Source organism: Cucurbita maxima, unplaced genomic scaffold (genome assembly GCF_002738345.1).
Source record: "Cucurbita maxima cultivar Rimu unplaced genomic scaffold, Cmax_1.0 Cma_Scf00006, whole genome shotgun sequence".
In the NCBI taxonomy this organism is placed as follows: domain Eukaryota; kingdom Viridiplantae; phylum Streptophyta; class Magnoliopsida; order Cucurbitales; family Cucurbitaceae; genus Cucurbita; species Cucurbita maxima.
Window position 1 is genome coordinate 4,362,153 of NW_019272022.1, and position 14,103 is coordinate 4,376,255.

Sequence of the window (14,103 nt, forward strand, 5' to 3'; positions counted from 1 at the left end):
TAACTAAAATCATCGCCTATACCATACCAAGCAGGCAGCATTATTTTATCCAAAGATGTGCAAAATGACTACTGAATCAACAAAAAAGATTTCTTATATTTATAGGGGAAGGAGGGGAAGAACAAATAGAGGGAAAAAAAAAGGAAAAGGGGAATAATATACTGATTCAAAAGGGAATCATGTTGTGGTATTTACTCTACTATTTTGTGAAGAAGAAGCCTCTGCTTCACCATTTCCTCAACCTACACGTTTTCGGTGAACGTGTCTTTAAGTATCATCCTCAACTCTGCCTCTACCTTAATCGATCCTACTCGCCATCCTGAACATCATCATTCGTTGTTGAAGTAGCAGTTTGTATGCTATCGGAGAGAAGATTTGCCTGAACAGTTTATCCCAAGAAACGTTTTAATTATGAATGAAAGAAAACCGTAAAGCACATAATGAAACAAGCGTAAAGCAGCGGGATGATACAGCTACACTAAAGAGACGATGGAGAAAAAAAGATGCAACGTCAGCACGCCCCGCCCGCCCCCGGCACCTATGCCCACTCCAAGAACATCAAGGATTTTCTTTATTAAGCTCACCCAATCCAATGGTTTGAACAAACAAACTCGGGACAACGTGCCTTCACCAATAGAGCTGCGCCTTGGGGAGTACATTACTCATGAGCCAAGGGGATTGGTAGTAGAATAGTGGGAGGTTGGTTACTAGAGGGGATGAGGAGCCAATGGTTTAGTTAGTTTAGACATGGAAGCATACACAAATAGCTCTACAGCATAAAAGATACATATCAAAACATGTTGGATACCTCGGTCAGAAGGAAATTTAGTCGGTCTTCGGATGTAGTCAGCACCTCCAACGCATTAGACAGGGATGACGATTCCGCAATATGGTTATAATCATCTACTGTAAAATTTATGCTGCAGCTTTGAAGCCGACCATGTATGCTCCTACATTCAGACAGCAGCTTTTTCCAAGCTGCGTTTGCATGCTGTCTCAGTTCTCTTTCCTGTTGAAGGAATTCCTGAATGAGGAGAAAAAGAACAGGACATATCAAAATTTGACTCTTCAGTCGGATAAAAACGTGCCGATTAAAATTTCTCAGTCAGTAATCCGAACAGATATTGCAAACCCAATTTTCAGCTAAAATAGTAGACCTTTTTCATATATGCTCGGAGAGAGAAAAATGCTCATGTTTTACTTGGTAAAAAGTAGATGAGATACGAGCAAAAAGCAGATCGAGTAACCAAAGCACAACTTTTTGTCAATGTCGAACACGTGCATACATGTTGCAGAAAACGGGAAAAAGTCTATACGAGCTTAAACTTTTGTTTTTGTTTAACACCTTAGTCTAAGAACAATTAAAAGATTGCAGTGTTACCTCGGTCTTGGACTTCTGTTGAAGTGTTTGACTAAGCTCTTGTTTAAGTTTGGCTTGGGTACTTCGAAGAGATTTAACCTCTTTAACAAGAACCCTGATATCTGCTTTTGATTTTCCTTCAAACTCTTCAAATCGCTTAGAAACATTTTTTAGTTGCTCTTTTGTGGAATCAAGCTCTTCTTGCAAGGAAACTTTCTCCTGGAGGGTAAATTCTTTCCTAGGCACTGAAAACGAATTTTCACCCTAGAGCATTTATCATCGAATAGAGTTAGTACAAAATAGTGAAAGGAATGAGTTAAATATGGCCAATTTAGAAGATTAAAAACCTCTTTAGACTTCGACTTTAACTCCATTTCCAATGATTTGTGACGAAGTTCCTCCATTTCCCACTGCATTTGGGTAACTTTTTCCCTCTCCATCAAAATAGCTTGTTGAAGGTTTTCTTTACTCTTCTGCTTGTTTGTTTCAAGTTCTACTTCCAAATCCTTAACCTGGGAACAAATTGCCACAAGATGAATTAGGTTTGTCAGTGTCCAGTATGAAACCACAAGCAGCACCATGAGTCATTTTGAGAACTAGTGATAGTAAAATGGAGCTAGTTATGCGAAAGTTACGATAGAATTACGCAAAAAGAAATAGATATGCGCAGGTGCCCTAAGAGAGTAGATATATTGTAACATTTAGCCCAAGGACAGCCAGCTAATCATTATAGAATAAACAAGATTTGTAGCATACCATTGTTGCAAGGTAATCTTTCACAGTTATTTCCTGGTTCAGTCTTGATATAAGGTCCTCCATGTCTGTTCTTGCGGTCACTAGCCTTTGATGCATTGTTGAAAGAACCCTATTCATTTTATGGCGATGATCCTTTGGGAGGAGCAGTGCATCACGTGAAAAATGCAATTCAGGGTTGCTATGAATTTCAATTGCATTTGAAACCTCAGCACTCGAATGGTCAAGTGAGCCATTGCCTATCGAATTTGAACGTGAAAAGCTTGAAATTTCTCCACCCCTCAGAGAACTTGCATCACTTGCCACACTCTCATCAGACAGCTTTTGTGCATGACCAATTACCTCGCCATGCTCGGGCTCTAAAAAAGGTACCAGTCCATTTTTATCCAAGTACGATGCCTTAGATGTATTACCATTGTGCCCATCCTTTAAATTGTTGTTATATCTAGGATGAGCTTTATGTTTTGGACGGCCTTCCAACTGCTCTAGAATGGTCTGCCCCATAAACAGTCCCTCGTCAATATTGGACAATCCATACTTCACAAGTTTTTCGATTGGGCTAGAAAGATCGTCATCCATGGCTAAATCATCAATGGCAATTTCAGAACTATCATCTCTTCCCAGACTTGCTGTTCCAAGTTCAGAGGCCTCATAAGCAGTATCACTACCATAATCTGATGCCAGCGACAAACCACCAACAACAGTAGATGAGCTTGAATTAGGAGGGGATTGATGTGCAGAAATTTGGCAGTTATAATCAGGGTATTCACCTGAAGGCTCCTCCTGATTATCATTTTGGAAAGCTGAAAAAATTGTGACAGGAATTAAAATGTTAAAACTCCAATATATAGATTATGGAGAACTGCATGTAATGGCGTTTAGAATTAAAACTTCCAGGGGTAAAAACTAGATAAATACAAAAGCAAAGACATTTTTGAAGTACACTCTTAAGCAAGAAAGAACTTACATGACCTAGCAGCAGCTTCTAGCTCAAGAAAGGACGCGACTGCAACACTTCTTGAGATATCAATGTCAGATAGCAGCTTCGTCAACCATTCCTCCAAAGAACGCCTTCTCTGCAACAAAATTAAACCTGTGAAAAATAATAGTTACAGTCTTACTGATACACAACCAAAGTGCATAAATATAGAATTACAAAATGGGTAACCGTCAACACCTCTCATCTCAAAAACCAAAAGGTTTAGACTTCCAACTCGCTAGAACACAGTAGAACTAGGTGATTAATGATTCCTACTTTCCTTCAAAGAAATTATTGCAGAGGAATGCATGACAAATACATCAGGGTCCAAGCATACTGTGTCTAATCTTGGGCATGTCATAAGAATGTCTAAAACAGTCGGTACTTATTCTAATGTTCTTCATTCCTAGATCCTGTAGAAGATGATTCTTATTTCCTTACATATTGGCGGAAGGATTGATTCATGCAAGGGTTATCAAATCATACAAAATATTTTCCAGCAAGGTTCCGTAGAGTAAACAAAGAGACTGAGGGTGAATAGAAATTAAATGATATGCTCATGTGTGCATCCTTCTGCAGATTGCCCACCTCCTCTAAGAGAGCCCTGGTTCTTATCCGCAAGATCCCTTTGGATGGAGCTGGTGGAATACTTTTCTTCGGAAAAGCCTTTTTAATCTGGCAAGTGATAAAATCTCATAACTGATAACAATTAAAAAATGGGAGTAATTTTCAATGTGAAAAGGGGTATTCCCAAATAAAATGAAAGGCGTCAACTTACATTAGAAAATAAATTTAGGAAATCGTTAAATCGCCTTAAAACTCTCCGTAGTGCTGTGATCCCCTCAGGTGACTGTACACCAACCTGAACCCTGTAGAACTGTCCCTTGATAATGTTAATGTACAAGGAAAGAAGGAGGTGCTACGCTATAAAATATAAATGCTAAAAAACGGACAAGTCGATTCATACACGAGAATTTAATTGCGCCTATATTTAGTTAATCCATCGCAGCTAGAACACATTTTCTCGCGACATCATATTTTGCAACTTCTAATAATATAGGTGATTATTCTGCATCAGCATTAGCTTACAACTACGCTGTTATTTTTAGAGGCACAAATATGCAATTAACAACATCAAACCATCAATACCAAAAGAAAATGGGGAAGTTGATAAGTATACCACTACAGGATCTGCAGCTCGTGTTTTCGGAAGGGCAACCCATGAAGGTATTATAACACAGTAACTCCATCCAGTGTGATGATCGTGAGGCCAAACTGTGTCCTTCCCATTCTGCACAAGAAATGAAAGATTTCCTAGTGAACATTAAAATAAAAATCATCAAACATAAAGAGTGCCGTGAATCGTAAAAGAAACGAGGAGATAGCTGCCATACACCACCCAACATTGACAAAAACGTAGAGCTAAGCCGCAAGTTCTAACTTTCCTTCTAAAAATATCACTTAAAATGAGATAACTTTCTGACTGAAATTTCAGAGACTAGTCGTTTCCACTACAAGACACCAAAACCTTCAAGCATTCATAGCAAATCTTTATTATTATTTTTGAATGACAATTGGTATGAACAACATTGCAACCTAAAGAAAAGAAAAGGTAAAATATGGTATGGTACACCAAGAACAATGAAACTCCTCAGAAGTAACATAAAGTAAATATGGTATGTTTGGACGACAACTTGAAAATAGATTTTAGTGATCGAGTTACAAATCAATGAGATCGTGATAAAAACAGTAGTGATAATTCAACGTTCCATTATCTAGCAAGCCGGACAAATAAATACAACAAAGCCAGTGAAATCCATTCGATCAATCCACGAAGAAAAATCCAAAGAAAACCCGAGTAATGTATAAAAAGTTCTCATAATCCAATTCTAAGAAAATAAATTCACATAATCAGAATCCAACACCAACCCATTTTCGAGGAGGAGGACTCCAGTCCATTCCAAGAGGCAACGGCGAGGTTCCATCATGTCTATGTTTGGGCGGACTTCGATTCTGCATCATACTTCAAATTTCTCCTAAAATTTCCACAAACTGAATACAATCATCAGGATCGGAAACACAAATTTGACGAGATCCTCTTCCTTATCCGCTACGCAATCGAATCCAATCCAATTAACCATTCGATGAACGACCTCCTGCCCGAGTTTCAGAGCAATCAGCGGCGTTTTTCCGTCGGATCGAATCGGAAAACACAAAACAAGAGGTGGAAAATCTGACAATGGACAGATGGAACTAGAATCTCACGCCAGCAAAGGAGAAAAACGTAGCCACCTGAAGCCGCGTGCAGCGAGTAAATTAGGAAATTATCTGAGCTTTGGCTTTCGGATTCTGTCTGTATCCATGAAGAGATATAGAGAGAGAATGTTAGAGAGAGAATGCTTGAGAAGCAAACACCGAACTGTCGCCGTCTCGCCCGCGACCTTCTTCCTTGAGCTTCTTCTCGGTGAAAGTATTTCCACAGTCCGGAAAAAATGGCTATAAATTATTTATAGCCCTATTTTTCCTTTTCCAAAAATGACCCCGAATTCTACTCCTTTAAATTTAAATTGGAATAATAGCCCAATATTCCTTCTGAAATTACCTTATTGCCCTCGTAGGGAAGCTACATTAAATTGTTTTTTCGCAATTTTAGTTTTCTATTTTAAAATTTTAAAATAACAAAAATTAAATAATAATCGAATATATGTTTTATTTTTTAAAATTGGGTTTGAATTTTATTTCCAACTAGGATAATGCTGAGTCATATTTAAAATTACATTTAAATATTTTTAATTAGATATTTTTAAATAATAATAAATAAATAATAAAGTCAAAATGTTATCTCTCTCTTCATTAACTTACTTTATTTTAACTTTTGAAATAATAATTGAAAGAGAAAAAAAGTTGGAACAAACTTTCTAGCTCATTCCCGCTGTGTTGGCGATCTTGATTTTTAAAAACCTAATTTCGATTTCTTCCTCTCTCTCTCTCTCTCTCTCTCTCTCTGATAATTTTCAACTCCTGAATTTGAAACTGCCGGTGAGAAATTCAAGATCCCGATCTTCCAGCACGTAGCAGCTGCGTCAGCTCCACTCATCGACCTGCTTCTTGCAGTCAATCGATCTTATCTCCACTCTGATGGCGATAATTTACGCTTTGGTTGCCAGGGGATCGGTGGTTCTGGCCGAATTTTCTGCTACTCCGACGAATGCGAGCTCGATTTCTCGTCAAATACTCGATAAAATTCCGGGAAACGATGATTCTCATGTTTCCTACTCGCAGGATCGGTATCTCTTTCATGTCAAGCGTACCGATGGCCTTACGGTGCTCTGTATGGCCGATGACACTGCCGGAAGTGAGGATCGCTCTCTCTGTTTTTCTCAATTTTTTAATTGTAGTCTCGTTGTTGAGAATTTGGTTTCATTTCCGTTTTTTTTTTGTGCTGATGCGTTGTGCAATTAAGTAGTCTGGTGCAAAATACTGGATAATTTTTGTTTGGTTATTTAGTAGTTGTACTGTACAGCATGCTTGTTGATTTCTGTAAGTTGCGGGAGACTAAGAGTATAGTCTTTGAGTTTGAAGATGGGGAGTATGTTTAGCTTTAAGGATGGTTTATTTCATAGATTATAAGTTGTTCTTGGAGAAATCTGTTGATTTGCTTGGTCTGTTTGTTCACCGTTAATTCTCTGCAATTGTTGCTTGATTAGTTTGGATGATCGCCAAGAGAAAGTAACTCTAGATTTTGGATGACATTTATATATGTATAGAATCTAGACGATATTTTAATTTTCGTGATTTTCAATTCATTTCAAGTGACATCAAAATGACCAGTGCGAGGGATTTTGTTACTATCTTGTGAAATATACCGGCATGAAGAATCATTGAAATGTTTATCAATCTTGATCTGCTTGCCCGACCGACAGTAAAATTCAGTCAATTTAGTTTTGAGTTCTACTGGCAATGACAACTTGGTTTCTTCAGGGAGGATTCCTTTTGCATTCCTTGAAGATATTCATCAGAGATTCGTAAGGACATATGGCCGTGCAGTTCATTCAGCCAATGCTTATGGCATGAACGATGAATTCTCAAGAGTTTTGAGTCAGCAAATGGAATACTACTCTAACGACCCAAATGCAGATAGGATCAACCGGCTGAAAGGTGAAATGAGTCAGGTGACTACTAAACTATTTCAAGTTTTTATTTCTGTACTCTTATACAGCACAAGATAGCAAGCAGCAACTTCTTAACTTCACTTACTCTAGGATGTAATGGGGCGACACTCATATTTTAAATCTGGGTGGATCGAGGGTGGGGCAGGTCGTTTGGAATGATAAAGACTGTGAGAAAGCTTGTTTAGTTTGTTGCATTCTATTAGTTTCTGTTGGCCTTTTGGGTGTGACACTTCCAGTACCTTATTCTAATATTCCATCATCATTATTCAGCCACTCTGCTATCAGACAATGATATAGTGTTTCTTACCATACAAGAAAACAAAATAGTGTATGTTACTCGGGAGGAAGAATAAATTTGGCCAAAAGAAGTATAATGAAAAAGTTGTTAAAGAAGAAAAAAAATATAGATCCAGCCTCAGCTTTCTAATACATGTCAATCTTGGAGTGTATATTGTATAATCTTTCACCGTAAATGTTTAGCTTCCTAGTTATGCAATTAGCTCGTGTGATTGATGATTAATAGTTATTATGTTTTACAGGTGCGAAATGTCATGATAGAGAATATTGACAAAGTTTTAGAGCGAGGCGATCGCTTGGAGCTGCTCGTGGATAAAACTACTAACATGCAAGGAAACACCATGCGATTTAGGAAGCAGGCTCGACGTTTCAGAAACACTGTATGGTGGAAAAATGTGAAGCTCATGTATGTTTCCTCCTATTCTAAAGAATTACTCTTTCCATCAGTACTAACACTGGCGTAAGATTGTTTCTGCATTTTGGTTTTATGCCTGCAACTCTGCATCTGGTGACATAAGCAGCTGAGAATTTAATTATGAAAACTATGACAATTAGACACTTATTATAACGGTCCAAGCCCACCGTTAGCAGATATTGTCTTTTTTGAACTTTTACTTCCGGACTTCTCCTTAAGGTTTTTAAAACACGTCTGATAAGGAGAAGTTTTCACACCCTTATAAAGAATACTTCGTTCTCCTCCCCAACCGATGTGGGATCTCACACTTATAATTTGCCACGTGTAAACTAAATGAATAACTGCATGGTTAAACTCTTAATTTAATTATGGAAAGCATGTGTTTGCTACTAACACACCCACCAAAAAAGAAAAGTTCCTTTCAGCTAAACATTTCCTTGTAGGCTCGGTTTGTTCGACTTCTGCTTATGCAAGTTTCATTTAGGAAGCATCTCAATGTCTTAAAAGATGATGATATTCTATAAAATGCCTTAAATCTTGCAGGGTAATGCTGATAATTCTCCTCCTAATGATTGCTTACTTGGTGCTGGCTTTTGTTTGTCATGGAGTGACATTGCCTACATGTCTATAATGAGAACAACAATTTGGCCTGATAGTACTTGGTTTAGTTTGGTTTGCTCCCTCGTGTTTGCATCGATTTTCCACTGGTGTACGTTGCTCGTGCACTAACTTATCCGATTCGATAAACTCAGCTTGTCTGTGTGCTCTCCTGTATTCCTCATAATTGGGTGGTCTTGATTTGAATTATATACATGTTCGTCTTCAGAAGCCATGGCTTTGACTATATTTTGTAAGTAAATTCTTAATATGAATCTATAATATTTTGGTACATAGTGAAGCTTTAGCTTTGTTGCCCACTACTAAATCTTTGATTCTGCAGGTCTCTTCTCATCATATCTGAAATGCCCTCTTGTGCTTGTTTGGCTCTAGCAGCTTCAAAATGAGACTATTTTCTATAACTTTATATATATATATATATAAAGGTACGTTTTAGGGTTGAATGACAGGTCTTATTTACTTTAAATGGTTTCAATTGTAGTAGCTTGTTTTAAGTAATTATTTAAAGTTTGTTTTTGACAAATTTTAAAAATTAATTGATCTATTTGTTCTAAGATTTAATTTTATGTTTAACAGTCTTCAAATCCTTAAATAGGGTTCTTGTTTGGTCTGATCATTTACGTATATCTATATTTTAAAAAAATCAAACTAAATTTTGAAATATTCAAAATTTAGCTAAGAATTAAATTGTTAAATGCTTTTAAAATTAAGAGACTAATTCAACTTAATAGCAAATTACCCTGAAATATGAGTTTAAACTTCATGAAATAATGGAACTAATTGATCGTATAAAAATATGTTTAACGTAGACAATATGTTTCTCAATACCTAAATTTTCGAGTTCTCAATCTTCGAAAGGAGGAGTGGAGTATTTTTAAATTATTGCATATTCAAATTTTCATCTTAAGAGTCTTCAAAATTTCTCAAACTATTTACTAATCATTACATGCATTACCTCCAACTGTATGTACCTCCAACTGTAAAGTCTCTATGTACCTAATGTTACTACAATGGGTACATCACGACCCATATACTATAGTGATACCAGCCCTTCACTTAGAAAGTAGAGAAAAGACTGTTATTGAGGGGTTGAGAATTTAAGCACGTTCGAGAAGTTCTATTGCTATATGAGTACGAATATACTCTTTTCATTTAGCATTTGACTCATCGATCAATAGCTCACAACATTTTATGACAAACAACCAATACTGCCTAGAAATATTTTTGGATGGGAATGACCAAATTAGATGTAATATGAATTCACAAGATATTAAAAAAAGATGGCATACCTATATAAGTCAGCCTAGGAGCCTAAGCTCTTGCTTAAACTTCCACAGAAAACGGTTAACATAAAGCTCCTCTATAATCGACTTCAGGGTTTCTCATTCATACTTGCTTGATAACATGAAGACAAAGTTCTGATCAGATTTGCTCCCTCCTTAGGCTGCAGGCTGTACGCCTGCTGTTCGTTCACTCCTGCGTGTTCGTGTTGGAATGTGCAAGAACGATACCTGAAACTGAAACCACCAGAATTCGACCGAACCAAACACCAGTTTCCATTTAACTCATCTAACAATCATATAGTTATCTCACATTCAGCAGTTGAAAGATTGAAACATATGAAATGAGACAACTTCCATAAAGATGATGAATGGTTAGGTACCTCCCCTTGACCAGTATGGCAAGGGAGAGCCTTTTAATGCAAAGGGCTGAATCATGAAGTGTGGGGCTAGAGAAATGAGGGTTTCCCTGAAAAAGAAAGTAGCTGTGCTTTGATATCTGAGATCAATGGCCCAAATTTTAGGCCATAATATCAAAGCTGAATCAAACAAACAAGTTCTGCATCTTTCTCTTTGGGAGAGGCTGGGAGTATGGTCCAATTGTTCACCTGCAGTATGTATCAGTTTTACAGAGGAAATCAACAAATACATACCGTTCTTGGGATTGATGATTGATATATGTATGTATATATATATATTTAGAGAGAGAGAGAGAGAGAGAGAGAGAGAGGACCCACGTGGCATCTAGACAAGCATTGTCTTTGCAGCAAATCTTTGTATTTTTTCACCATTACTTCATCAGAACAAACTATCCATCGTTATTTGGATTATCCTCTACAAGATTTAGTTTATTCAACAACTTCTCCAGTTCTTGCAAGGCAAGCTTATAACGTTCTTGAGATTGTGCACCTTCCTCTACAACTGGAAGGGCACAATTAAGAATGTGACTATATTGGTATGATGAACTATACATATTTGTATTACTTAGGCTCTGACCTAGAAGATACCTGCGTTTGAAATCTTTACACCACCGTGGCAGAATGTAGCGAGCGGGGATTTCTTCCACGCCGTTATAATTTAGAACATTTAACGCATGCCTGCAAAGGTAACCTTTGTAGTTGAATAAACTGCAAATGCACCGAATGTCCACTTCAGTTGTCTCATATAAGACCTCGAAATATTTTACCTCTTTCTCGTTTCCCTCAACTTCAATCCTTTCTTTGACAATGTAAGTTACTATAGGCCCATTTACACTGACCTGCCTTGTGTTGAAGCAAGAGTACATTCCTTCTACCTCAGATTGAAACTTGCTAAATATGTCTTTTGTGTACACCTTGGAGAGCTGCAATTCAAAATTACATCTCGTTTTCAACTCGAGGCTTAAATTTCTCGACTCCAGATCGGCAACTGATACTTTATGGTATTTCCTATGGAGGGCAAGATCATACTTATCGAGAAATTCCTTAAAAGATGTGTGTTTATGTACATACCCATCGAAAAACGTTTTAAAGCTCTCGTTTGCATCGATAGGGACCATTCCTGCAAAAAAAATGTCTTTTAAGTATACAGGTGCCCATAATGTTCGATCTTCATAAAGTGATTGGAGCCATTTATTATCTCCAAGCGCATTGTGCTTGATCATATTAGTCCACGAAGTTTCAAATTCAGCTATCTTCAATGAGCTAAAAATGGTTTTGTTCAATTGGCTTCTTATTGTTTCATATCCTTCCAATCCACCCAACTTTTCTGGTACTCTTTGCATGATATACCATGTAGAATAACAGTGACAAGCTTTAGGGAAAACTTCAGTGACTGCAGCTACCAGTGTTTTATTTTGGTCAGTAATGATGACCTGTGGAGAGCATCCCAGCATGCATTGAAGCCATGCCTTCAAAATCCAAACAAAACACTCCACTGATTCAAAGCCAACAAAGCCACATCCTAACAACACTGATTGCCCATGGTGGTTCACACCGACAAACGAAATCAGAGGAATCTCGTATCTGTTTGTTAAGCATGTTGTATCTATAGTGATGGTATCACAAAAGTAACTATATGTAGTCCTCGACCGGGCATCTGCCCAAAACACATTTCTCAAGTGCCCATCATTGTCAAGATCCATCAAGTAAAAAAAATTGGGATTTGTCAATTTCATGCGGCAGAAATAATTATACAGTGCATGTCCATCCCCATCTTTAAGTTCCAAGTGCTTCAAGTGATCAACGGAACTGATACCCTCTCTCTGGTCAACATTTGAGCATCCACTACAACCATTGAGAGTAGTTGATCTATACAGCTTGATGGTATGAACTTCGGTTACAGGATGCAGCTGTGGCTGTGCTTTCTTCGCAGCAAGAATCATCTTTTTATGTGACTTGTAAAATCGAGTGATTTGTGGATTCACTGGATGGTTGTGTTCAAGCTCCACTTCAACTATCCTCCACCTTTTGGTGTCAACCAACCTAATAATTATCATTGCAGGACAACCAGTTCTAGTTTCCGGCCTCGGATTGTTGGCTTCACTCTTTTTCTTAAATCCTGCACTGCTACAGCTAAGTTTAGCTCTATATCGCTCCTTTCTCTTAGATCGGAACCACGAATTACTGACTCTGATGCCAAATCCCAGTTCCTTAGCATAAACGTTATAGAAGTCATATGCCTCATCAAAAGAATCAAACTCCAAACCTACTGTTGGCAGTGGAGGATTCTTCTTTGACTGTGCTTCCCCAGATTCGTTACCATTGTCCACGAAGGCACCATCGCCATCCACCTCATAGTCGTCACATTCATCAAAGATAGGCTCACTATTAAGACAGACTTCCTCCATCTGAAAGAAAGATCTCACATAATCATAGTTTTGCAGTCGTAGGCCGTTGGGTACATTTAGAAACAACGAGGACGAATTATCCAGAAAGCAAACATGACAAAGTTCAATAATCAAATTTTGAGGTTATATATCATATAACTAACTGAATTATGAATCCAGTAACACAGTGCCATCGTACGTGTACATCATCCGACTATATAATTCCAAAAGCATGTAACTGATGGCATTTGCCACAGGCTTCTCTTGAGAGGTTTACTTACAATATGCAAATCTATGGGGCCTTGTGATACATGAGATTCAATATATATTTTTTATACCTTGGGCACATGAGAGACTTGGGTTTGAGGAACTGACGAAACCTGAACCTACTTGCTTCACAGGATAACGTTCACGAATAGTTCTCTCAATTATTAGAGATAAATCACGATAAAACTGAGCATGTAGGTAGAGAACTTACATTTCAACCTGTTTCACCCTTCATCCTTTATATTCACTGCTTAATACTTGGCCCTCGTGAATATGAAAAAGACCAATATCAAACTCCATGGCTAACCTTCAAGATAGTCTCGTTTCAATCAATGCAATTGTAGATAGCAAGCATTCAGAGTACTAAATTGATTTGCAAAATTACGAATAACGTTATCTTCATTCAAGCAAATTTACACTGTTTATAAAGCTAACTGCTAAATAAATCACCCTTCTAGTAACCTTGAAATTATAATCTTCTCATTAAGAAACTGCAAGTCTACATCTCAATTTATCAGTTATGCCAAAACAATGGACGCTCATAATTACATCAACAACGTCATAAAACTTGACGTGCAAGCATGAGAATCGCTGAAAGGCAATCCAAGTAAATGAGACAAAATGTCGCAATCATTTCTTTTTATATGTTTGCGAATAAACAGACTTTTCCGCTCTCTTTCTCGACAAACAATTTCAACAATTGCAAAAGTTACTCCACCAGATTTTCAAAATCGTCCAAACAAACCGAATTCATAGAGCCCTATTAGAGGAGCCTTTTCAATCAATTCAATGCCCTAATTACTGAAATTATGCAGCGATATATTGAGAATCACGGTGATCTTACAGAATCGACGGAGAATAACCGGTGCGGAGCAGAATTCGCCACGATTTTGAAGCCCAATTGATCTACCAAGCTTGGTCCGCTGGGAAGAAGCACGAGTGGAGCTCCCAAACGCCTCGAGTAATGGGGATTCTTTCAACTCAATGAGCTGACACGTGGTCTACTGTTCATTTTCATTCTATTTATTTTCAGGTCCTCGCATTTTCACTTTTTTTCAAATAGTGCCCAGGTTTTCATCCTTTTGTATGGACGTCCCACAAATTTTATGTAATTGTAATTTTAGCTAAATATATGGTTTAATGTCCAATATTTTGT

The 14,103-nt window shown here is 37.6% G+C and overlaps 3 protein-coding genes across 8 annotated transcripts; 1 reads left to right on the top strand and 2 right to left on the bottom strand.

The window, feature by feature from the left end:
- On the bottom strand, positions 1–5,557 carry LOC111481062 (PX domain-containing protein EREL1-like). The gene is made up of 11 exons (XM_023126369.1): positions 5,022–5,557; positions 4,273–4,383; positions 3,871–3,969; positions 3,681–3,767; positions 3,081–3,189; positions 2,884–2,916; positions 2,117–2,787; positions 1,708–1,872; positions 1,382–1,624; positions 809–1,024; positions 1–379 (listed from the first exon to the last, which is right to left on the bottom strand). Exons 1-11 carry the CDS (start codon positions 5,112–5,114, stop codon positions 308–310), a joined length of 1,899 nt encoding a protein of 632 aa, XP_022982137.1. The 5' UTR covers positions 5,115–5,557; the 3' UTR covers positions 1–307.
- Positions 5,558–6,013: 456 nt separating this feature from the next.
- LOC111481064 (vesicle-associated membrane protein 711-like) lies at positions 6,014–8,893 on the top strand. The gene is made up of 4 exons (XM_023126371.1): positions 6,014–6,447; positions 7,074–7,264; positions 7,804–7,967; positions 8,520–8,893. Exons 1-4 carry the CDS (start codon positions 6,231–6,233, stop codon positions 8,605–8,607), a joined length of 660 nt encoding a protein of 219 aa, XP_022982139.1. The 5' UTR covers positions 6,014–6,230; the 3' UTR covers positions 8,608–8,893.
- Positions 8,894–9,794: 901 nt separating this feature from the next.
- Positions 9,795–14,088, bottom strand: LOC111481060 (protein FAR1-RELATED SEQUENCE 6-like). 6 transcript variants are annotated; one of them, XM_023126367.1, is made up of 4 exons: positions 13,792–14,087; positions 13,159–13,254; positions 10,882–12,701; positions 9,795–10,482 (listed from the first exon to the last, which is right to left on the bottom strand). In XM_023126367.1, exons 3-4 carry the CDS (start codon positions 12,699–12,701, stop codon positions 10,479–10,481), a joined length of 1,824 nt encoding a protein of 607 aa, XP_022982135.1. In that variant the 5' UTR covers positions 13,159–13,254; positions 13,792–14,087; the 3' UTR covers positions 9,795–10,478. The 6 variants fall into 6 exon arrangements, with proteins under 6 accessions (XP_022982135.1, XP_022982132.1, XP_022982131.1 ...); XM_023126366.1 differs by lacking the exon at positions 9,795–10,482 and adding an exon at positions 10,620–10,795; XM_023126368.1 differs by lacking the exon at positions 9,795–10,482 and having other exon boundaries at positions 10,858–10,971; positions 11,061–12,701.
- Between the last annotated feature and the right edge of the window lie 15 nt (positions 14,089–14,103).